At 56.7% G+C, this 24,120-nt stretch overlaps 1 protein-coding gene across 4 annotated transcripts in view; it reads right to left on the reverse strand.

Annotated features, from left to right (window-relative positions):
• The window catches only part of PIK3C2B (phosphatidylinositol-4-phosphate 3-kinase catalytic subunit type 2 beta), a 60,754-nt gene that overhangs the window by 13,162 nt on the left and 23,472 nt on the right, over window positions 1-24,120 (reverse strand). For 2 of the 4 annotated variants that reach the window (XM_040985494.1, XM_040985493.1), the window contains exons 3-21: window positions 21,063-21,163; window positions 20,096-20,250; window positions 19,722-19,842; window positions 16,296-16,407; window positions 16,080-16,159; window positions 15,398-15,461; window positions 13,861-14,007; window positions 13,370-13,403; window positions 12,350-12,545; window positions 11,247-11,369; window positions 8,177-8,344; window positions 7,558-7,669; window positions 5,773-5,915; window positions 3,718-3,906; window positions 2,394-2,487; window positions 2,190-2,284; window positions 1,439-1,619; window positions 794-901; window positions 198-290 (exon numbers count right to left, since the gene is read on the reverse strand). In XM_040985494.1, coding sequence (XP_040841428.1) covers window positions 198-290; window positions 794-901; window positions 1,439-1,619; window positions 2,190-2,284; window positions 2,394-2,487; window positions 3,718-3,906; window positions 5,773-5,915; window positions 7,558-7,669; window positions 8,177-8,344; window positions 11,247-11,369; window positions 12,350-12,545; window positions 13,370-13,403; window positions 13,861-14,007; window positions 15,398-15,461; window positions 16,080-16,159; window positions 16,296-16,407; window positions 19,722-19,842; window positions 20,096-20,250; window positions 21,063-21,163 — 2,316 coding nt within the window. The remainder of the gene's footprint in view (window positions 1-197; window positions 291-793; window positions 902-1,438; window positions 1,620-2,189; window positions 2,285-2,393; window positions 2,488-3,717; window positions 3,907-5,772; window positions 5,916-7,557; window positions 7,670-8,176; window positions 8,345-11,246; window positions 11,370-12,349; window positions 12,546-13,369; window positions 13,404-13,860; window positions 14,008-15,397; window positions 15,462-16,079; window positions 16,160-16,295; window positions 16,408-19,721; window positions 19,843-20,095; window positions 20,251-21,062; window positions 21,164-24,120) is intronic. The other 2 variants (XM_040985495.1, XM_040985496.1) reach the window with 2 other exon arrangements.

Raw genomic sequence — 24,120 nt, forward strand, 5'->3', positions numbered from 1 at the left:
AGTCTTTAATAGGGCTACCAGTTGCTTCCCTGTCACGCATGCTCAGCCCTCTGCAGCCATTCACCACCAGGCCCGATCGTTCCTCACCTGCCACTCCAGCCAACCTGGGACAGCGGGCAAGAGCGCTGCCGGGGGAGCTGCTGGCACCCGGGTATCCCTGCCTCCCACCCTGACCCGCCAGGCTCCCACACTCTCACCTTGAAGATGACGCGGATGTTGTCCCCCAGAGGGTCCACGTTCTGGAAGGAGAGCTTGAGGGGCACGGCGTTGGAGTTGAAGTAGGAACAGTCCTAAGAGGCAGAGAGGGGCTCGCTAGGGCTCAGCTTGGCTCGTGCCCAGGGAGAATGCCACCTCCCCTCTCGGAGTCCAGACAACGGCCACTCCACCCGAGACTCGCCATGTGGTCACAGATTCCTCTCCCACCTCCTACCCCTGCCAACTCAGCTCTGTTCAGGCGGCAGCTCCCATTTCTTCACAGTGCAAGTCAGGCCCACCTCAGCCTCAGTTTACCCCTTCTTAAAATGGAGCTGACAATAGTCCTGACTTCCTAGGAAAGTCCAACGCTGGGAGCAGTGGCTGGCACAGTCTCTGTACATGAGTGACAATTATGCCACTGTGCCTGGCATCATCAGGGACAGACCTGCCCAGTCCCAACTCAGGTTCTCTACTGTGCTCAACCACCAGGTCGAGTCCTCACATGCAGTATTTATGCGCCTCCAGACACGCCCCACTTCCCTGATCTCACCTCCGGAACCCCCTACCTCTGGTCCAGAGGAGCCTGCTTGCCACTCACCCTGGGCACAATCCCCTTCACCAGCAAGCTGGGGCTGAGCGGCAGGCGGCACGAACCATTGAGGGCAAAGAACTGCTTCACCTCCTCCAGGCCGGTGCGGAGGATGCCCTGAGAGGGAAGGGGAGGGGCTCGGTTCGGGTCATTATGGAAACAACCTCCAGGACACACAAAGGAACGAGAACCAGCCCCTGTGCCCAGCAGCTAGCTTGAATGCCCACAGGGGCAAGGCCATGACCGGACAGGGTAGCCAGGCAGGACAGGCTATGGGTTGAGGAGTGGGTATTGCCAAGGAAAGCCATCACTCAGGATGGGGATCTAACATTTCCCAAGCTCTGGGATGCACCACGCAGGAGCCTGCAGGCCCAGGATTGTGCTCTGTGCAAACAGATAAAGCGGTGTGACTGAAGCATAACCGACGGTAACGCTCACGTGCCCTCTCGCTGGGCGTCCCCGTGCAGCGAGCAACTTGGAGTGTAAGGCAAACAGCACCATCAACACTGTACTATTCTGCAGGCCAATCAGAACCCATCCCTGAGTGGCAGGGCGCCTGCTCACTATTTCCTGAGCTGCACTAGCACACCCTCAGAAGGAAACAAAGTGCCCGGGAACGGGCAGAGGCGGTGCCCAGCTGGCTGGCTTGCTCACCTGCCGCGCAGACGGGGCAGTCTCACGGATGTGCTGGGCCAGCTTGGCCAGGGTGTTGACGAGCCAGCACTGGCGGTTGAACTCCTCGCGCAGCCCCTTGCCACAGCAGCACAGCAGGGCTGCCAGCAGGTACTGGTAGCGGATGCTGAACTGTGAGTCCTTGAGGCCATCCTTCAGCAACCTGCCGGGCAGGAGGCATGAGGGTCACTGCTCTCCCACACGTCCGAGGAGAGCAGGGGCCACAGTCAGCGCTGACTCACTGGGAAACCCATCCCGGACCAAGGAGAGAGAGCTGCTTTGCAAGCACAGCCCCGACAGGAGGCTACCAGGCTGTGCCCACTTGTGCCTTGTTTGTTTGATAGAGACAAAGACATAAGAAGGAGAGCTTCCACCTACTGGTTCGCGCCCCCAGACGCCTGTAACAGCCAGAGGGCTGCAGCCAGGTACTAGTGACTCCATCTGGAGGGAGCACCTTCTGCTTGGGCCCTCATCCGCACTCTATTGGGTTGTGCACGAGCAGGAAGCTGGCACAGGGGTGGAGCATCGCAATAACGATGGGATACAGGAATCTTAGCCAACATCTACACACTATGCCATGTGTGGGTGGGAGAAAGGGGCAGGAAGGACATTCCCCGTGCCCCCAGGGTACCCTGAGACCCCCGAGGAAGAGATACGATGTGAAGTCAGCCACGTTCTGTCCTACCGCACCCCAGGACACGTGCCTGCCTCCATCCCCAGCTCTCAGCATTACCAGAAGAAGTAGTGGGTCACTCTTAGGTCCGACACGGCCCGCTTCAGCAGGAAGCGTACCAAGGGGCTGTCCAGGTAGCACTCATACTTCAGGGCCTGCCACCGGGGAGGCAAAGGGGGACGGTAAGACTCTCACTTGCCATGTCCCTGGGCCTCAGAGACAAAAGACTGCAGGGGTGGACGGGAAAGGGGGCAGCTCACCCACCTGCACCAGCTGGGGCAAGTAGTCGAGCAGCTCGGCATCCGCCAGCGAGCCGATCCACTGCACAGCCATGCGCCGCACCTCCTGGTCAGGGAAGCTGCGAGACAGGACCCAGCACGTTGATGACCCAGCTGCAGGTGCTAGGGTCCAGCTGCAAGCCAGGCTCCTTCCACCCCCAGCTGCAGGGTCCCCCAGCGGCCTGGCAGAGCTACCAAGGCAGTCAGTACCCTCCCCAGATGGCAACCCTTGGGAGTACTCCCGACCCTCAGCCCCTGCCACAGGCCAGGGGAAACAGCAGGGGCCACTCTCAATTCTGGCATGTGGGACAAGGTCCCCAACCCTACTCTAGGCATCTCGCTCTCCACAAGAAATCACCATCATCAAAGAGCCCCTGTGTGGCCACAGTGGCGGTATGCCTGGGGACATCTTTGAGGGTGAGGCTCGCCAAGCAAACATGAGCGAATCTCAGGGTTTTACATGCACCCTCTTCCCACGGCAGTCAGCGTGGCAGAGATGAGCCACATGATTGCTCCAAGATGTCCTGAAGTCAGTTCCAAGGGACAGGCACATTCCACAGAGAAGCAGAAAAAATAGCTGGAAATCCCAGCCCCATGTAGGAAAGGTGGCCCAGAGAGCTGGGGCCTGTGGCCCCAGGAGCCCTTGGGATGGGGATGGGGTAAGGGGGAGAGGGCTCTTCAAACAGGTTAAACACCAAACTTTGTTCCGGTGTTAGCTTATGTGCTGCCAAAGTGAACACAGACCCCTAGAAGCTCAGGCACTTTGTCAAAACTCATGTAAATTTTCTTCCAACAAGAAAGTGGAATACTGAGCTCCAGTTAAGGAAATGAGGGCTCCAGCTTTCAGCAGCATGTTTAACGATGTTGGCAATTTATTCTGCACACGCACACAAAAAACAAGATGGGCTGAGAGATGGACAACCATGTGGCACAGCAAACAGGGTGGGGGCTGGCACTGTGGTATGGCAGATTGAGCCCGCACTTGTGACACAGGCAGATCCCATCTGGGAGTGTTGGTTCAAGTCCTAGCTGCTCCACTTCAATCCAGCTCCCTGCTAATGCACCTGGGAAGGTAGCAGAGCACAGACCAAGTACCTGGGCCCCTGCTACCAACGTGGGAGGCCTGGATGATGTTTCTGGCTCCTAGCTCCAGCTGATGCCACTTTCCAATTTTGTAACCTAATGCCGGAGGGGGAGAGTGGAGCAGGAACGAGGCCAAAAAAGCCAAAAGCAAAACAGAGAAGCCCAGGATGTGCCCCTTTGTCTGGTGGTACCAAGTGCAGGGCAGGCAAGGAGGGTGCTGAACTCACGTGGCATGCAGGAGTCCCAGGGCATCCTGGTGGTTCATGGGCGTCCACTGCTTCAGGAGGGCATAGATGTCCGGCAGACAAGCCCACTCCCAGCTGGGGGCGCTGGCGAGCAGCAGGGGAAGTGAGCTCACCTCCGAATGGCAGTAATAGCGCTTCTCCCACAGGTGTTTCCTGTCGACATCGGAGAGCCTGCGGGGCGGGGGCGGCATCAGCCAGAAAGTGCGCACCTGCCTACACCCGCGGGTTCTGGGATCACCCAATGGGCCTTGCCCACTGCCCACTAAGTCAAGCGCCGGCTGTTTTGAGAGATGACGAGGTGATTCCAAGGAAAAGCAAAGTGTGGGATGTAAGACCCGGCACCTGCGATTCTCCCTCACTCTCGGGCTGGCCGAAGCCTTGGGGACCGGGCACTCCGAGGGAGAGCCACCAGGGGGCAGTGGTCGCCACACATCTGTGACCAGCTGCAGTTTGAGGGTTTCCATGCCAAGTCGCAGGCTCAGTAACACAGGACTCTCCCTTCCAGGGTACTGAGATACACCGTGTGCGTAAACACAATTTTACCCAGACCTGTAGCACGGAACAGTCATTCGGGTGAACATTCTGAGGCTTGAAAAACTAGGGGCCAGTGAAGTGGCATAGCCAGCTGCTCCACTTCCCACCCAGCTCCCTGCTAATGCACCCGGAAAAGCAGTGGAGGACGGTCCAAGTGCTTGGGCGGCCCCTGTACCCACGGGGACAACCTAAAAGAAGCTTCCAGCTCCTGGCTTAAATTGAACCAAGTCTTAGCCATTCAATACTATGTGGGAAAAAAAAAATACTATGTGGGGAGTGAACCAGCAGCTGGAAGCTCTCTCATTCTGTACCTCTTTCAAATAAGTAAATACTTTTGAAAAAAACACAGTCCAGTTAATCCCTTTACAAAAAGATGTATTCAGCTGAAAGAGTCACAAAAAGGGAGAGACACAGAGAAAGAGAGAGATCTTCCATTCAAATTCACTCTCCAGATGGTCATAAGAGCCAGCACCGGGTTAGGCCAGAGCCAGGAGCCAGGAGCTTCCTCTGGGTCTCCCATGTGGATGGCAGGGGTCCAAGTGCCTGTGCCACCTTTCACTGCTTTTCCCAGGCTACGGGGGGGGGGGGCTGGATCAGGAGTGGAACATCTGGAACACAAACCAGTGTCCACATGGGATGCTGGTGTTACAGGTGGCGACCTTACCTGCTATGCCACAACACCAATCCCAAATAAATAATCTCCTATTTCATGTAATAAGACATTCTCCACCCCTTAGTCATCATGCCTTCAGGTCATTTTTTATGCAAGCCTCTAGGTCTGCTTTTGTCACTTTAAATATCTCAACCTGCCTGCCTCCAGTTTGTTGGTCTGTGTCTGGAGTGGAAGTTCAGTTGCCAGGTGCACCAGCCCTGAGCTAACAGGGCCTTTCCTGAGGTTAGGTGTCTAGTGGGAGAGAGGAGGCAGAGGAGCTCAGAAAGCGAGGGGGCAGCAGGAAAGAGGGGACAGGAGTCCTGCAGTTGCGAGGCTAACCCCAGGATGGCACATGAGAGAGGAGGAGCCTGGCAGCCGGTGCCCCCTGCCACCCAGCAGGGGCTTGGGGCTATGCAGGGGCCAGTGAGGTGGACAGGGGACCCAACCTCACCGCCTCTGTGGCTGTCCCGCCTCCAACCCTGATGGATGCAGCAGAACCCCAAAGATGAGATCAGCCAGACCAGCTCACCGGAGAGCTGCCAGCTGGCTTGGACACCTGATCCTTATTTGGAAAGTGATGCAGATAGAAATATGCCAAGCCTGTCGGGGCAGCGTGTGGGGGCAGGGAGGTGAGAATGGAGCGTGCATCCGGGTGTGGCTGTGTCTGGGTCAGCCCCCACAGTGGGGAGGGGCACTGGCAGGTCTGGTCTCCTGAGCTGACTTCTCCCAGGATCAGCTCACAGAGAAAGGTCCAGGGGCTGCAGCTGGCCATGCCCACCCATGCCACCTCTCCCAGGCTCCATCTCAGCAGGCCAGGGCCAGGGCTGGGAGGTAACATCCAGACGTCTCACCAGTACAGGGATTCCTTCTGCATGATGTCCTGGAGCTTCCGCTGGTCGTCTTCCCGGAGGCTCCCAAACTCATAGCAGGGGCTGAACTTGTCTCCCGGGGGGCTGGTGAACTTGACATCAAAGGCGGAAGTGGGGAAGTCAATCTGGGAGATGAGGAGGGGAGAGTAGGGAGAGCATGAAGCCAACATCCCCACTGCTCCCTCAAGTCACAGCGTCCCTGCCCTGTCCCTTCCTACCTTTCCCGGGGGGAGAGGGGCTCTTCCTACAGCACATGACCCAGTTGGACCTGGTGACTAATCCCCCCATCACAGCATAAAGCTCCTTCCAGCTGTAACTTTCAGCAGAAGCGGGACAGGAAACAAAAGGGGGAAAATGAGCAAGGGAGGAAGAGGCTGGGTTGAGGCCAAGCCAGGGGAAGGGGTGGGTACCAGCCCAGAACCCTGAGCAGGTGCCACAGGCTGAGCCTCTGGGAACAGCCCTGCTGGAGCTGGGGCACCCTCACTGTGGTCCTGAAGGCCCTGCTGAATGATGCGAGGGGTGGGGAGTGGGACCACACACTGTAGCCCAGGACCCCTTGCTCTGTGCCACCACCAGATGTCCATCCTCCTGGGAAAGGGATCACAGCTCAGAGAGCTGGTTGGCAAAGTCCTACTTTCCTTCCTTCCACAGACATTAACTGAGCCCTAAGACAAGCTGGGCATTGCTCTAAGCCCTGGCCATGGAACAGTGAGGAAGACAGAAACCCATGTCTCCAGGCAAGTGTGTGACCCAGCAGTGGGACACTGCATCCCTCGTCCATCAGAGTGCCTGAGTTCCAGGTCAGGCTCTGCCGAGTCCCCTGGGATGCTAAAGGCAACCTGGGAGGCAACAGCAGGTGCCGGCTTAAGTGCTTGGATTCCTGACACTCAGGTTGGCTTACGTGGGCATCTGGGCAGTGAACCAGGGGATAGGAGCCACCTCTGGCTAGCTGTGGCTTTCTCTCTGTCTCTCAAATAAACTAATCAAATAAATAAGACAAAAAGCAATCACTTTCTCTCTCCTACTCCCCCAACTCCAGTCCCAACCCCCATCCTGAAGCTTCCATTTGACAGCAGTTTCATTGTGTGTAGATTTTGTTTTCACAAAATTAAAATGAAATCTGCATTTCAAAGAAAGATTAACAGAGAGGAATCAGAGAGAAAGATAATCCATCCATTGGTTCACTCCCCAAATGACCACAATGACCACAGCTGAGCCAATCCGGAGTCAGGAGCTTCCTCCAGGTCTCCCACTTGCGTGCGGGGTCCCAAGGTTTTGGGCGTCTGCTTTCCCAGGCCACAGGCAGGGAGTGAGCTGGGAAATGGAGCAGCTGGGATACAAACTGGTGCCCATATGGGATCCCAGTGCTTACAAGGATTAGCCAATTGAACCACAGCACCAGGCCCTCTGTGTGGATTCCGGTGCTCCATATTCCACATCAAAGACTCAGGGCCTCAGAAAGCAACCAGACCTTGGACCTAACCAGCTCCGGGTTGTCTCTCAGGACAGAAGCCTGGAGTGACTCGCCAAGAGATGAGAGGACAGCTCACAAAGGTGAGGGCTCAATACAAAGGACACCCCAGCTGTTGTGGGCCTCAGGCCGCTTGAAGCCAAAAGGGAACCCCTTAGGAGACAGGAGTCAGAGACCCCAAGTAAGTGTCAAACCACATTCCCCCTGCTGCTTCAGGCTACCCATTCTCCACTGCCCAACATTCCTGGCTTGACTGTAACAGGGAAGGCTTGCGGCTGGCTAGGGCAGGGTTTCACCTGCAGGATGACGCTGTCCGGCTGGTGGAAGTTGGGCGCACTCCAACGGGCCTTGGGGTTTTCCTGCGTCGCAGGCCACAAGCCCAGAAGCTTCCGGCCGCAGGTCAGGACTCTAAGGAGGAAGAAGGGTGGGGTGTGCCAACACTGCTACCAGCTAAGCTGAGAGGCAACCTCCTGCTGCTCCAGCCCCAGACCTGCTTCTTCTGTCAATCACCACTATGGAACTCCCATTCGCCCCACCAACCACCGTGGCTGCGGTCTCCTTCTGAGTTCTACAAGAGCCCACCTCCTGCAGGACACCTTTCTGGACATATCAGTCCTGGTGTGTGCAATCTGCAGGCAAGGATGCCTCCACGAGACGTAGGGCTGGGTCAGATGCCCGACAACAAAGCTGGACATTCCTGCGTGGCCTCTGCATGCCACCCAGCAGCACCACAACCCTGCCAGGGCTCCTGGCTACTCCAACAGTCCTGCTCACTAGTTCTGTGTTTTGGTGCCTTTCCACAGGGGCTGGGACCCTCTGGATAGCCCTAGAGGACACTAGCTGATCCAGCACCCCTGTCTATTTGCCACCCTCCCTCCTGAGGCCAGGGAGCTGCCACGCTGGGGGTTCACATACTGCCTAAAATTGAAGAGTGGAGTGGTGACCCAACCCAGGGCTTCGGGCACCCGCCGCTGCTTGTTGGCCTCCGAGGAGCTCCCAGGTGGGGGGATGGGCAGTGCATAGAGTGTGGCACACAGCAGGGTCTCCCGAGGCAGCCGGTTCACCTGCACTGGGAAGCAGATCCTGGGGAGGACGAGAGGGGAGTCAGGAGGTAGCCCCAAGGGGCAGGTGGTACCCTCAAGCAGAGCCTGGAAACAGGCTTCTCTCTCTGGGGAAGTTTTCCTGCAGCAGGCCCCCAAAGCACCTGCTGGCATCCTTGGAGCCCCTCAGGGCCCAGCAGAGCCAGCTGAGTGCAAGTGACACTGCCCATGTAGGAGGTGAGGCTAGGGGAGTACCCCAAAGTGGCTCCTATCCCCCTTGTTCATTCCACAGTTGCCATCCCTCCTCCACCCATGCTTGCCCACAGCACCAGGAGGAAGCACCCTGCACTCTGGCCTCAGACCACCCACAGCAAGACCTCTGATGGGGGGTGGCTGGGGGAGTTTAAAGGATTTGACTGAGTGTAGTAACAGCATCCCTTCCCCACCTGCAGCCCACCCACCTGACTTCAGGAATCTTTTTCTCCCAGGTCCTGCTACATGCAATACTTTGTGCTCCAACACATCTAGAGCCAAGGGGATAAGAAAAAAGGGGCTCTGCCAGAGCCCCAAGTGGTGACAAAGCCAGCTGGCAGGGCCCAGGGCACCTACCACTCCCCTTGGCAATCCACTCAGGGCTGGTTAATTCACACCCAGCCACACCCTCTAAGTGCGTGATAAGGAGCTGTGGGTGGGGGAGGTGGCAACAGAGAGAGGACCCACCCGCTTCCCGGTTACCTTTCTGGGAAGCCAGTCCCATGGTCAAAATCCACACAGGCACACCCTCCAGGCAGGCCCAGGGATAACAGCTTCCTTGCCCCAGGTCACCAGGGCGGGCAGGGTGGTCAGGATGGCCAGGGTCAGGGTCGGTAGTTTCACACCAGGGCAATCTCCACCTCAGTGAGGTCCTCCTTCCCATCTGCCCGCTGCGCTGCCCACCTACCAGGGACTGGCCCAGCCCTGTTGGACCCCAGCTGCCTCTGCCCTGGGGCCACAGCTAAAATTAGGGCCCTTCCAGCAGCCAGTGAGCTGCCAGGGCTGAGCTGTGCTGGGCTGGGCTGGAGGTGACCGCGCCTGGCTGTGGGGCCTATTTTGAGAGTTAGCTGATCCCTGAGGCTGCAGAGCAAAGACATCAGCTGACCCGCAGCGAAGGGGACAGGGAATGGGTCCCAAGTGTCTTCCAGAGGGGAAGGGTGATGAAACTGACTCCTGCAGCCAACAAATGCCCCTTCCCCTCAGTCCCTCTGAAATTCTAGAACCTTCTCCCAGGGGTCTCTCAGGATAACCATGGAGTCACAGCTGCAGCCCTGAACTTCCTGCCTTGCAGGAGAAGCTCCCCTCCGCTTCCTGCTTCGCATTGCTCAGTATCTGTTTCACAGATGCCACCTCCTACTGGAAGGAGTCCTGGAATGCACCCTGGGTCCTTGGTACTAGCCACTTACTGACAACCCTCGGCTACCTAACTCAGGTCTGTGCATCTGAGTTTGCTTGTCCAAGGAGAGGAAAACAGCTTGGGGGGGTGTGCACCCTTGTGGGGCACACATGTGGGGTTTTTATGCACCATGTGTCAGCCACATGGCAGTCATCTGCAGCAGAGAAATTGGCAGACAGAGTGGTGATGATGAAGCAGCAATCACACTACTGCCTGTAGACCTGGTACTTAGCACCCTCGCCACTCTATAAAGACCACAAAGGAGGGGAGGGCTGGGCCATAGCCTGTGCCCTGAAGCCCACACCGCAGCCTCCTCCCAAATGGCTTGGTCTTGACTACAAAGGACCAAGAGGTCCCCCTCCATCCCCACTCCACCCAGAGCATCAGGAGATGCAATGCTAAGACAACACCCTGCACCGAACTCTGATCAGAACAGACCTGTCCTCTGAAATTCAAGGCACAGATCTCAGCAAGGGATGGAAGGAAGCCCCAGGCAAGACCTCTGATGGGGTGGGGCGGGTGGGGGGGGGAGAGTTAAAGGATTTGACTGAATGTAGTAACAGCATCCCTTCCCCACCGGCCAGTGAAGGCCAAGGGCCACCGGCTGCCTCCAGCTGCTCCCTCCATGAGGTCCTCTCTGCCCGGCTGTGTGCTTAGCTCTGTGGCTCTGAGAAGGGCTGGCGTGTGAGCAACAGGAGCTCTGCTCTGCATTCCTAGTGGTCACCATGCAAAGTGGCTTCCTCAGACTCCTCCTCCTCTACGTCCCGCAGCCTCTGGAGACCCGCCTCGTCTCCCCAAAACACCAGTTGTGGAGCTGCCTGCAACCTATACACAGGCAGGCTAGGGAAGCAAAGGTGCAGGTGGAAAACCAGGTGGCAGGGACCAAGTATGGTACAATCAGGGCACCTGTGATGCCACCCACGGGGCACGCTGTCCACTTCCTGCCTCACTTGACTGACACCAAATGGTTGTTCAGAGACAGTGATTGATGCTTTGCTGTGCCTGTGGCCTCACATTCACATTTCCAACCTGCCCATCTCTCAGTTCTGCAACTACCTATGTGTTAAGTACATGGTACCCATCTGCAAAACCAAGACCCAGAGAGGCAAGAGAGAACCTAGGATTAGGGACAAAGCTGGAAACAGAACTGGGCTCTAAGCCCATCCTTCTCCCATCTAGACACCTGCCCCTGTCTGTGCCATGCCAAGTGCTGCCCCCTCTCTCAGTTCAGAAGACACTTTGGGAAGGAGGGAGATGAGACCACAACCATGAAGCCCTCTCAGAATCGATGGCTGGCATTCAGACGGTCCCTTAGGGTTTATACATGTGCCACTTTTACATTCAAGGAAATGGAGATTAGAAGCTGAATGGTTGGCCAAGTTGGGGCTTGCTGGCCACAGAGGCTATTCTCATACAGGCTCTCCTCCCTGGTCCTGGCCTATTGACCTGAGCCCTAGAACCACTCTTGAGAATGGGCACCCAAGGGCTTAAGGGACAGTGCTGGGGGGCTGCTTACTGCTGGTCCCAGACGATGAGGTGGAACAGGTACTTGGAGAAGTGAACTCGCCGGGTCTGCAGGGGGCTGCACAGCTCCTTGCCGCCATGGCTGAGGGAGCACGAGAGGTAGAAATCTTCATAGCTATGGAAGTCAGGGAGGAAGTCAGAGGATGCCCAGCCTCCAAACCCACGTGTCCCCTGAAAAGGCAAGACCCCTCCCAGTCCAGTGGAGCAGGTAGCCTGGCTGCATTTAAGGATGACTGCCCAGACAGCCACAACTCCATTTGGATCCCTCCGCCCTGTCACAGCCGCAGCACTTAGCCCCAGGGCTGCTTGTTTTCCTTCCATGAAACCAACCTCTAGACTCCTCCTCAGAATCAGGTGCAGCCCACCGGGTGTCCTTGTGTGTGTGCACATGTGTATGTGTAAGTAGGGTGTGCACACATATACATGCACCCATGTGTAGGTGCATGCACAGTCATGTTGGCATGTGCCCATGGGCACACACAAGCAGGGAGGGCAAGGAAAAACCAACATATGCCACCATGAATGCCAACACATGGGGGTTCCTGTGGCTCATGACAGGTGCCTGACAGAAGAGGTCAGAGAAGGCCTGGATTTCCCAGGCTGCCTCCTTTGTTCCCTGCCAATCGCCCAGAGGAATACATTAAGTGAGGAACAAAGAGAGGAGGGGAAGGGCTGGCAGGGGGAGGGGGTGGCAGGGGTAGGTGGAGCCCACAGTCTACTCCCCCAGCCCAGGAGCTGAGGAGTTCCCAGTGAACCTGCCCCTCGACCCATTCCTGCAGCCTGGGGAACCCAGACAAAAGGCCTTCCTCCCAACCTCCACGCCCCTCCCATTGTGGCCAGCAGGGGAGCAAAGGCCTTCTCTGGGAACAGGCCATCTGTCGCCTGTCTCCCTCAGCTGGCCTGGGACCTGGCGGGGGCAGGGAATGCCAGGGGCATCAGGCACTTAGTTTTCCCCTCAGCCTCACCCCCCCTGCCCCAGAGCCTGAGGTCCTCCAGTTTCCCCAGTGCCAGGCATCCTAAAAGTGAGCATGGCAAGGTCACATGTGGGCAGGGAGAAGGAACAAGGTCAACCTCTGCCAGTCTAAAGGGGCTCACCTGGTGACCCAGGTGATGGGGATGCGATGGGTGGCATAGACAGTGAAGGCCAGGGCCCCAGAGAGGTGGCAGGCCTCCTGCACCAGAGCATGCTTGCGGCTCCCAGGCACGGCCGGCTGGAAGTCAGCGTTGAAAGCGTTGCAGTACAACTCCACCAGGTCCAAGATGGCGGCTGTCAGGGCTTCCACAACCTTTTCTACAGCAGGCAGGGTGGGGAGGGATGCTCGTAAGATTTCTACAGGCACTCCCTCTTGTTGCAATGGCACTGGCAAAGGGCAGGCGAAACAGCTCAGGACAGGGGGTCCCCAAGTGGCACATGGCCTCAAACAGCTGTGACTGGGCTCCCCCATCTGTAATGCCAGGAGCTCCTGCTATGGTGATAATCGCTCAGTGCTGAGCTCGGGTCTTCCTTCAAAGAAGTATCGTGACTTAGGGAGCATGAAGAGGCCCTGCCTTGCAGCCACAACGGCAGCAGCAACTGTCACCGACATCCAAAGAGCCAGCGCTGGCCACACAAAAGCTAACTGTGGCACGCTGGTCCCAGGCTGCACGGATGGCTTCTTCCCAGTAAGGGTTCCAGTACAGGGGACACGGGGGCGGGGGACAGCAGGAAGGTAGTGGCTTTTACAGCAAAGTTCTGCTTAAAGGGCTCAGCAGGAGAATCCTCGCGAAATCCTCAGGAAAAGCTTTCTCTCACTCCATCCCCAGGCCCACACTGAATAGGAATCGTAGGTGCAGGACATTCACAGCTGATTGGCAGGGCTGTTGCAGCCACACTATGCCACCTTGTCTCTCCCCTCACCCCCCTCCCCCGGAATACCACTGGCAACAACAACATGTGAGAACCACGAGAAAAAACTTGGTGGGAAGAAATGGCTCCTCCAGCAACATGTGCACAAACATACACACACACACGTGCAGCAGGTCAATTCAGACACGCTGCGGGTAAGAGGAGGTCAGTTAGAGGCCAGTATTCAGCTGTCCCTGTTGGACAGTCGGAGCAGGAGGCAGCTCCCTTACCTCGGTTTTCCCGGACAGCCAAGACGCTGGGATCCTGTAGGGGGAAAAGCAGGAGGGAGCTGCAGGGTGTCACTGTGGGGTGCACCTGAGCCAGCTGGGGCTACAATGGGAAGAGCAGGGCTTCCCCGGGCAGGACAGAGCGATGGCTCCGGCTGGCTCTGCAGGATGGTCAGGATGAGCAGATGGAAGAAGGAAATCCTGAGTATCCTGCTGCATAAGAGCCCACTCAACTGCAGGTGGCAGTGGCCTTGGCAGAAGCACCAAGGACCCTCAAGTGGGTGAGATGGAAGATTTTCCTCCAGGCTTGGTTTGCACCCTAGTGGATCCACAGATCCTATAAGAGCCAGAGCTCATGCATGGTACATGTGTCCCTGGGACCCTCGGGACTGAAGCACTCAGAAGACAGAGTGGCCCGAACAGCCTCCACGGCTAGAGCCCGTGGCAGCAGGACATTCTTCTGTCCCCTCCCCACTGGAGCCCCGCCCCTTTACCTTCTGGATTTTCGGCTGCATGCGAGAAGGGCAGGCAGGTAGCTGGTTGAGGGCGCTGGTGATCTCGGGCGTTTCCACGGCTGCTAGGGCATTGCAGATGGCCTTGACGGACTGAACCACCCTATCAGCCTTCAACGGGAAGTCCCCCTGCAGGTGGCGCCCCAGTGAGGCTGGTGGGCTCTAGCCTCAGGCTCCCCCTCCCAGCCCCATGGTCCACAGAGGAAGGAGTGTGCAAAAACAGGGGTCACGACCCCTCCAAAATAACTAGTAGAATTTATGCTTCGGATGTAAACCATCTTGTCCACACTCCTGACTCTTAACCATTGCCACAACCTCCTCTGATGCCCAGCCTCCCTGTGCCAGCAGCAGGCCACACTAGTCAAGCACACACAGGACCTCCCTGAGACAACCAGGAGGAAGCAAGCCTCCACCAGGGAACCCCTGGCTGTCCACTCACACTGACCTCTCATAGCCTGCACTGCAGACTTCCCAGGCACATCTCATTCCAGTTCATACCCAAGCATGCTTGCTGACCCCCACACCCCGCTGTGCCCTGCCCACAGGTACTGCAGCTGTCTCTCCCCAGTGCCCTCCCTAGGCCTGACACTGTCCATCGGTCCACATCAGTCCGCCTCCGTCAGGACGGAGCTACCCCCTCTGCAGCACCTCCAGAAGCCTTCCTTGACTTAGAGCAGCCCAGTCTGCCCACTGAGGAATTGTGTGCACTTAATCAGTCTCATGTCCCCTGTTGCTAGGAAGAACACAGGCTCCCAGAGGGCCCCACCTGCATGCCCGGCAGTCCAGGGCCAGGTCAGCACGGCGCAGGTGCACTGACAGGGCCCTCCCAGCATTTATGGGCTCCACCAGAGGCTGCTGGAGAAGGTTCTGGTAGTGGGAGGTGGGCTGAACGGGTACCCATGCCCACCCCGGCCAATAGTAACCACTGACTGAATAGAGTTTGAAGATGGCCGACACATGGTTTTTAGCTCCATGTTGTTGGAGGTAGGGGTGGGGCAAAAGCTTATTAACATGGTCTCTAGGCATCAGACTTCATGTGAGTCACGTGACAAGATCACCAGTCCCTATTCACCTCACGTCTAGAGCCCCATCCTGACATCTGATTCCTCTTCCCCCACATATGCACCCGCCTCCCCCACACCTGCACCTCCACCCTCATGTCTGGCTCTCCCATCACCTGCTACACCTACACTACAGACCTGTCAGGCCAGAGATCGCTGGCCGCTGCTCAGAGAGGCTGCCCCTGCCTTAATGCATACTTGGGGGCCACAACTCTAGGTCTTTTAGCTCTGGATGTGCCCAACTCCAGACGGGTGAGTCAGGGCCCTGGCTCTGACCCAGTTCTTGTGCCCAAGGACAGAACCCTTCACTACACATTTGCCAGCTGACTTGGTTCACCACGAGCTGGGGGACAAGCAGAAGTGTCTGAGGACAGATTTGTCTCCCTAGAGCCCTCATTCAGCATTGTTTGGTCCCAGGAGGCCTGGGTGCGGAGGGGACTTTGGGGAGCTATACTCACGTCACCCAGCAGAAAGGCATCCACCTCGTTGTGGTAGGTGTCGAACAGAAGACTCAGGGCCTGCCTGGGGATTTGGGGAGCAAGGAGAAATCACAGGAGAGGTTACAAGAGACCCCGTGTCCCAGCGGACTCATTCTTGCCCTCCCTCTTCCATCTGGGACATGAAGACTCTGAGTAAAGGAGTTCCCACTCTTTGCGTGCACCCATGAAGACAAAAGAGGGCGAGCCCTTTCTAGTCACCACCTCTGGCTGAGTACCAGAAGCAAGAGAAGAATCAGGAGTGGGGAGCGTGGCGTGGGTATCTGTCCTAGCAGTGGCAGAAATGCTGCATCCTTTATGGATGTGTTCTGGTTCAAGGTCAGGCTCTGCTTGCAATCCCAGCTTCCTGCTCATGGGCACCCTGGGAAGCAGCAGGCTCAAGCAGTTGAGTTCCTGCTACCTGCATGGGAGGTCAGGTTGGAGTCCTTGACTCCCTGCTTCAGCCTGGCCCAGCCCTGGCCATTGCAGCCATTTGATGGAGTGAACCGGTTGGCTGATAAGAGCTATCTGTTCCTCTATGACTCTTTCAAATTTACAAAAGAAAAAGAGCAGATCTTGCCTGACAAGATCTGCCACCTGCCTCTTTTCACTGACAGAAAACTGAGGAGCAGGTGTGTCTGCCCAGGGCAGGACCCCCTCTCACCTGCTGATGGTCTGTTTGACTGGCCTCTCTTGCAGATGGACGAGGTAGTTCAAGGTGGAAGGGCTCTGGTCGTCATTCACCTGGGTATGAGATGTCCTTTTTAGAGGAGGATGGTGGCCTCACCTCAACCCACAGCCCCTCTGCCCCACTCAGCTGATATTCCACTCCCCACCTCCCCTACAGCTCAGTGCATTCATCAGCCATGCCCTCACGCACCGTGCGGGCCAGGTCACTGCGTACAGCCTTCCGCTCCATTAGCTGTAACCGGATGTCGATGTCAAACTTGCGGCAGTACTGAATGTACTCATGGCTGCCCAAGGCATGCTTGCTGGTGGGGAGAGGGGGACAAGACCTTTAGCACCCCAGGGATTTGAGGGGAAGGGTGAGGCCCACCAGACCCCTGGGGAGAAACAGGAAGGAAGTGGAGATGAAGGGGTACACCTGTGTTATACCCCCCGTTTTGGCTCATGAAAAATACTAGCGCAGGAACATAAATTGATTTAAACTAAAGCCACCCAACGTGTTTCACCCTTGATCTGTGCAAATATTGACCCATCTGGGTTATGACCACCTCTGTCATCACCAGCAGTGCAGGGCAGAACAGGAACTGCTGGGGACAGTGGGGAGCAGTGGAACTTCCAGGGGACAGCTTTACAGCCCATCCTCTTGGTTTCAGTCAAGGAAGCCAACAGGATGGTCACCAACCAGGCTCCAACGTTGGGGCTCTGTGAGTGACACCCTCTTCCCACATCACCAGCTGAGACCAAGGGATGCAAACACAATAGGAGGCCAGTGCTAACATTCCCATTCCCGAGGGTCCTGCCTGCTGGCATACACACTCAACACTCTCCCAGCCTTCTGAAAGTGACCTTCTGCAGGCAGTTCCCACTGTCCAGGCACCTGCGCCCAGAACCCGGTTTCAGAGCAGACTTGGTTTCAGAAGTGGAAGCTTAGGGAGTCCCATGGGTACCCATTATCCTGGATCTGGAAGGAAACCAGGGCAGGAGCAACAGCTACATCGATGCTCAGGAGGGCTGAGTTCCAGCCTGGGTTCCTCTGTTTGCCATCCAGGTTCCTTCTGTATGCATCCTGGGAGGCAACAGGTATCAAGTATTCAAGGTTTCTGGATTGGAGTTCCAGGCACCTGACTTCAGCCTCACTTAGCTCCGGATGCGGTAGGCATTTGGAGAACAAACCAACAGATGCAAGAACTGTCATTCTGCCTTGCCAATAAAATGAAAAATAAAAATGTTTTAAATTCCATATTACATTTTTTAAAAAATAGAAGGAGGAAAGAGGAAAGTGTGAGCAGGGGCAGAAGGACTTCCACCTCCAGGTCTGGGGTGATCACAGGCCTGAGTCAAACCCAGCAGCCAGGCAACAGAAGCCGGAAAGGGACTTCCTTCCTCAGCAGAGCTAGGGGTTCAGGCCAGAAAGGGGTGGGGGAACCTGGGGGTGCAGGGCCTGGGGCCTGGCCAGGTCTAGCTGAGACTCAGCCAGTTTTCCACATCCCAAGGGGCCAGAATGGTTTGGGCCCAGACAGCTGAGACTGAGGAGGGTGGAGGGGCTGAGTGGCAGCCCAGCCCGGTGGGAGGATCTGAGAGGAAGGAAGAGTGTTGGTGGGACTAGGGGAGGTGGCAGGAAACCCAGCCCTCTCTTGGGACCGCCTCAAGGCCCTTATCAGAAGGCAGCCTATATCCTGGAACACCCCGCCCCTCACATCAACCCCTGGAGTTAGGAAGGGCAGGGAAACCTGGGGTTTCCTGGGAAACTAGCAGATAGATGGAATCCCCATAAGGGCCTTCCTAGCCCAGGCCTCCAGCGGCTGTCAGGAGTCACGGGCTCAGGCGCTGGACCCAGAGCCATGCTCTCTCCTGTTGGGTAGGAGGGTCACCAATACCGCTGGTTACCCCACCCCATCCTTGTCAGGGATCCACTTGGCTTCGTGGGAGGGGCATGGCCTAAGGAAGGCTGTCCCTGCCCCCACCTCACTTGGGTTACCCCACCAGACAGCTCCCACCACTCTTGGATGTGGGGGATCCAGGGCTAGGGGTGCTGCCAAAATGGGTTTGATCCAGAGCCCCAGGAGTCCTGGCTTGGGCTGGTCCCTCCCTGCTGGAAACCGTTTACTGCCTTCAAGACCAAGGTCACCTTTAACCCTCAGCCTTTACACAGACCTGAGAATCAGGTAAGGAGACGTGGAAACCAGAATTCAAGGATGTGAACAGGCCTCCTGGGCCTTCATAACAGGGGCTGCCCCAAGGCTCTCTTTGCTGGAAGACCCCATGCCTAGGACTTTCCCATTCCTCTAGGGGAGAGCAAGGACAAGCATAGTGTCTAGTGTCACTGCAGTTCTGCCTGTAGAGCCTTGGGCCTTCCCTTGCCCTCAGGGTCCAGTTGGGGACCCGCCCTTGTCCCCAGGGTTGAAGAACTCAGCTAAGAAATGAGATCATCCCTTGAAAAACAAACAAAAATTGACCAAAAAAAAAAAAGAAAGAAATGAGAGCATGCAGGGCCTAGCACTGTAACCTAATGGCTAAAGTCCTCACCTTGCACGTGCCAGGATCCTATATGGGTGCTGGTTCTAATCCTGGCAGCCTGCTTCCCACCCAGCTCTCTGCTTGTGGCCTGGGAAAGCAGTTGAGGATGGCCCAAAGCCTAGGGACCCTGCACCTGCGTGGGAGACCCGGAAGAGGATCCTGGCTCCTGGCTTCAGATTGGTTCAGCTCCAGCCATTGAGGCCACTTAGGGAGTGAATCAACAGACAGATCTTCCTTTCTGTCTCTCCTCTCTGTATATATGACTTCCCAATACAAATAAAATAAATCTTTAAAAAAAATAGGAAATGAAGTCATACATCCAGGCCCAGAGGCTGGACAGAGAGATGGTGAGCTGTACACTGAGTTTGCTCATGTGAGGTGTGAACCTCTCCTGGCCCATTCCCAAGACCTGCTTCCTGCCAGGGGCAGGGTGGGGGTCAGATCTGCCCCTCAGTAAGGTGACAGAAATGTAGGGCTCATCTGTTTGCTGCCAGCCAGTTGTGCTACCTGTGAGTGGGTCCTGGCCTCCTCTGTACCCCACTTTCTAGAGCCACAGGGATGTGTCCTGCCTCACATGTCCCCCACCAGGCCTTCCAAGGGGGCTGCTCTCTGCAGACAGCAGAGGATGGCGAGGGGCTGCAAATGAGCCTCTTCAGGGAGAATGTCCAGGCCAGTAGGGGGAAGTGGAGGGAGAGCGAGCAATTGCCATTTCTCCCCCAGGTTCCCTAAGGGTACTTCTGCATAGTGCCCCTGGTGCCTGGGCCACAGAGCTATCCCATGGCCTCCAGAGCAGGCAACACACCCTGGCACAGGTCCTCTGGTCCCTGCTCCCAGATCTACGTGTTCCCTCATCCATGAAGCCACCAGCTCCAAGCTCTTTCCACGACAGCTTTGGCTCAGGATGCCAGCCAAGTCCACTGGCAGCTGAAGCTCACGGGGAAAGTGTGACGTGGCTACTAGTGTGCCCAGAAAGCAGGAGTACTGGCCGTGGGACTGGGGCGGAGCTGCCAGTCCTGAGCCGGACACCACCTCCCCCCCATGCCCCCAGGAAGCCCCTTAGCATCCAGGAAACCAGCATCGCCCCTACCCGTGTGGCACTCACTTCTGCAGGAACTCTTCCAGTCCACACGGCTTCAGCACGAAGTCTCCCACATCCACCTCCCTTAGTTCATCGTGGGTGTAGCACAGGGTCTGGTAAATGAGCAGGTCCACCGTGGAGGAACCTGGACAGCAGGGGAAACCATGACGGGGTAGTTGGGCATCAGACAGGGCTCTGCTCCCCATCCCAACCTCCCATCCTTAACTTGGCATTTCCTGGTCTCACCTCCAACCCAACAGAGCAAGCAAACAGGCTGGGGTTAACCCTGAAAACTGGCCTCAGAGCCAGCCGCCCAGACAGGCTTCCCCATGGCTTCATATGTGGGCCAAAGGGGAAGGCCAGAATCAAGATGAAAGGTTCCTTCAGCCCACACTTACAGTTGCAGGTGAAGGTGAGTGGCTCCCGAAGGCTGTCACACAGCACTGTCACCTTCAGGTTGACCTCGTCCCCCAGGTGCTCCGGGCTTGGGGTGACGGCACTCCAGACGTACCCAGTGAGGGAGTAGTCTTGGATGTCACAGCCGGATCGGAGGCTGTTCGGAAAGAGGGGGACAGGAGCCTGGCTGAACCTCCAGGGAGCAGGAGACAAGAGGCCCCTCCATCCCCACCCAGCCAGGGGACAGTGGGAAGCTATGCTTCTGACATCTGCCACAGCTGCAAAAGGTTTCTCCCAGTAGAACAGCAGAGGTAATTCCAAAGCCACCAAGCTTTCCACTTGTACCAAACAAGTGCAACAGAACATTGTTACGAATCCATTTCCTGGTTACTTTAGTTCCAGATAATGTACTGATCTCCACTTGGGAGCATCTGTCCCAAAGAGCAGCTGCCAGCCACAGCCGTGGGTCATTAAGGTCACTGGACTGAGATGAGGGTCCCAGGGCTCAGGATTTTTGTCAAAACGGTGAAATTTGGGATTGTTGTAAAAAAGCCGAATGGATACTTGAGATGCCAGCATTCTGTATCATGGTGCTTGACTTTGGCTTGGTTTCTGACCCCAGCTTCCTGCTAACACAGATCCTGGGAGGTGGCACTGAGTCCCTGACACCACAGGCGAGACCTAGCTTCCAGTTTCAACTTGGTCCAGGCCCCGGCTGTGGCAGGCATTTGGGGAGCAAACCAGCGGATGAGAGCTGTCACTCTCTGTCTGCAAGTCTCTCAAACTGAAAATAATAGTAATATGGAATTTCTAAGGTTTCAAAAAACCTACAGATCTGTTTCTTGGGAATTCCCAAAACATGGGAGTACAACTCTTCTTTGCTGAAGACCTCTGGAATAGTTGCCCCTCCTCCCCAGTCATACAACCACTGCCCTGCCCCTACCCCAAGCCCCATTCTTTAAATCTTACACATCCAGCATGTGGCAAAAAGCAGCAACTTCTTCATCTCTCTCCTCTGAGACCTCAAACAACTCATGGCCATTGGCGACGGTGTGGGGCCGGGAGCCCACCTTGAAGAGAAGAGTGGCTGACTCAGTGCCTGGTGGCGGTGGTACCTCACCCCCACTGCCCCCGACTCCTGTTCCCCCAACTCCCAGTAAGGCTCTCATGTGGGCTCTAGGCTCCAGCTGTAAAGGCTTTATGGTCACTGGCCACAGCGAAGATACAATGCAATCCGGGAAATCTGCTAATATGTTGTCTACTGTCCCTAGGAAACCCACAGCCAAGTTGAGAGAGGACTAGAAGCTTCAGCCAAGCACAGAGGCCTGGCTGGGATGGACAAGACCGTGGCCAAACCACCACCCAGGAGGAGAAGGTTGCAGTGATAAAGCCCAGTGCCCACCTGGTATGGCTGTTTTCAGCGGGCCATGAGTTTGCTGGGGGCTGAGTCCCAGGGTTGCTGAGTGGGCAGGTACTGCTCTCAGTCCCTCCCTCCACTGAAGGCAGGGGCAGGCCTGGTACCAGGTGGGCCCAAGGAGCTGTGGTCCTGGACGAGAGTCTCAGCATCGACAAGCCCCAGGGGCCCAAGCACGGACTGAGAACCCAGAGCTGGAGCAGGTGATGCAGATGCACCTGCTTCTCAGTAAATGCTATTTGGGGAAGAAAGTGTTGAAGTGGTATTGGGGCAAGAGATAGCCTGGCACAAAGCCCCTTCCAACTCCTGGAGCTCCAGTTCTGACCGGTGTGAAGTTAGTTAGGGAGCTTGCCCTGGCTGGGCCCACCCCATCTGCTGGAACCTGTAGCTGGTGGGACTCATACCAGACCCCACACCATCTCCAGGAGCTCCTAAGGAAGCCCTCAGATGAGACCTGCAGTACAGCCCCCTGGGGAAGAGGAAGCAAGGGGCAACCAGGGAAGCCGATTCAGCCAGAGCCCCAGGCTGTATCTGGTATAGGCAGCGGCTTTCCGAGCCAGAGCCACTTCCGGGACAGCCTGGCAGGCACGTGTCTGTGCACACCGCAAGCCTGGGTGAGTCTCATCCTCCCTGCCCGCTCCATCCTCTCCGTCCCATGGGGTAAAAGACAGATGCTGGGCTCCAACAGCTCCACATTCTGCCTGCTCCAGTGGGAGGCCCCTTCGGGTCAGCCTTGGTCCCCTGGGCTGGGGGGCAGGGAGGGCAGTGCTCACAGAGGGCAGGGCAGAGGTGGGGGCAGTTGGCATGTGAGGCCCTGGCTCTGCCAAGTGCATGCCTGTGTCCTAGTCAAAACAATAGTACCACTGTCAGCAATTAACTCGCAAAGGACAGAGAGACAGCAAGAGAGCAGGGGGAGGAGAAGGCATGAGAGAGAAAGAAAGGGAGAGAAACAGAATGGCTACTAAAAGCCATTTTCATGTCCTTCCAGTACCTCTCACTGGCACTGTAAGAAAACAAAAGCCACTTACGTTTGCCCGGCTGGCAGGCGCTGGTGGCATCGCCCGATGCTGGCTGGGCAAGTCAGCCAGGCAGAGTCTGGCAGTGGGAGTAACAGGCTGGCATTTGGAGCCAGCCATGTCCACAGCTGGATCCGAGGGCCTGGGATAAGGAAGGTCCCACCGGCTGGAACCCCGATGAAGGCGGGGTGGCGGCACAGGCCGAGGGGCCAAGGGGTCGCCCCTCCTGGCAGGCTGGGCCCCGGGCCCAAGCGGTGGTGGGGAGGCCCAAGGCCGCATTTCCCCCCCTAAGAACTGGCAAGATTTGCTTGGCTCTTGATTCTTCAAGAAGGCTAGAACTGTTCCCGCTCAGGGTAGGGGAAAGGTGGGGAGGGTGGGAGGCAGGAGAGAGAGGTGGAGAGCCACAGAGGCGACCAGCGAAAAGGGCGGCCAGAGTCAGTGAGCAGGCCCGAGGAACTGGGAGCCGGGAATAAGGATCTCCCAGGCCCTATAAATAGTAGGCACAGCCCCACCTCTCAGAGAGGCCCTTTAAAAAGCCCTAGCACTGGGCCGCAGCTTCTCCCAGGGGCTGATTCAGCTTCTAGGGCTGGGAGGGAAGGGGACTGTTCTTAGCAGGAGCGGAAGACGGAAGAAGCAAGGCCTATGTTGCTCTTCAGAGTTGGGAAGGATCCCAAAGGCTGGACACGCAGTGGGAAAAGCCCACCGTCCCTCGGACAATGGGGAAAAGAGGAAATGAGGATGGGACAAGCGGAAGGCTTCGCCGCCACAGAAGTCACTGATCATGAGGTTGCCTCTCGACTCTGGCTGGCACTGCCACGGGTCAGGGGTGAAACAGGAGCTATGGCCTCCATCCAAGCCACACTGGCCAAGATGCAGCCAATACGCCCCTCTGCACCAGAACCAACACCAAAGCTGTGCTAGCAAACCCACACCCCCAAGCTGCAAAGCTGACTCTGCTATATCCCACAGTGCACTGCTACATGGATCAGCACCATCACCACACCTTTCACTGTGACAAAACAGGGGATGAAGATGGCTGTCCAGCAGTGGGAACAGAGCTAATGGCACTAACCTGTCCATTGAAAAGTGGCCCAGATGGTCACTTTGATGCTATGTATATTTTGCCACAATGAGAGCAAGAGAGCAAGTGAGACCAGAATTGAATGCCAACTCCACTATTTCTTGCTGGTTGGCTGTGGATGCCCAGGCCAGGCTGCTGGGTACATTTGGACCAGGGTCTGGTTGGTATCCAACAGGTACTACATTAGTGAACAGTCTTCATCAGCGCACAGGCTGTGGCAGAGCAGGGCCTCCAAGAGTGGAAACCACTTGTTCAAGTCCATGGGCCACTTAGCCACAGTTATCAATAGATTCTCCAGGGGTGGGATTTGGCGGAGCCGTTAGGTTGCTACTTGAGATGCCAGCATCCCATATGGAAGTGTCTGAATTCAAGTCCTGGCTACTCCACTTCTGATACAGCTTTCTGCAAATGCACCCTGGGAGGCAGCTGGTGATGTCCCAAGAGATTGGGTCCTAGCCACCCATATGGGAGCCCCGGATGGATTTCTGGGTTTCTGGGTTCAGCCCAGCCCACTGG

Source organism: Ochotona curzoniae, unplaced genomic scaffold (genome assembly GCF_017591425.1).
Source record: "Ochotona curzoniae isolate NIBS_2020 unplaced genomic scaffold, NIBS_Ocur_1.0 contig_430, whole genome shotgun sequence".
NCBI lineage: Eukaryota > Metazoa > Chordata > Mammalia > Lagomorpha > Ochotonidae > Ochotona > Ochotona curzoniae.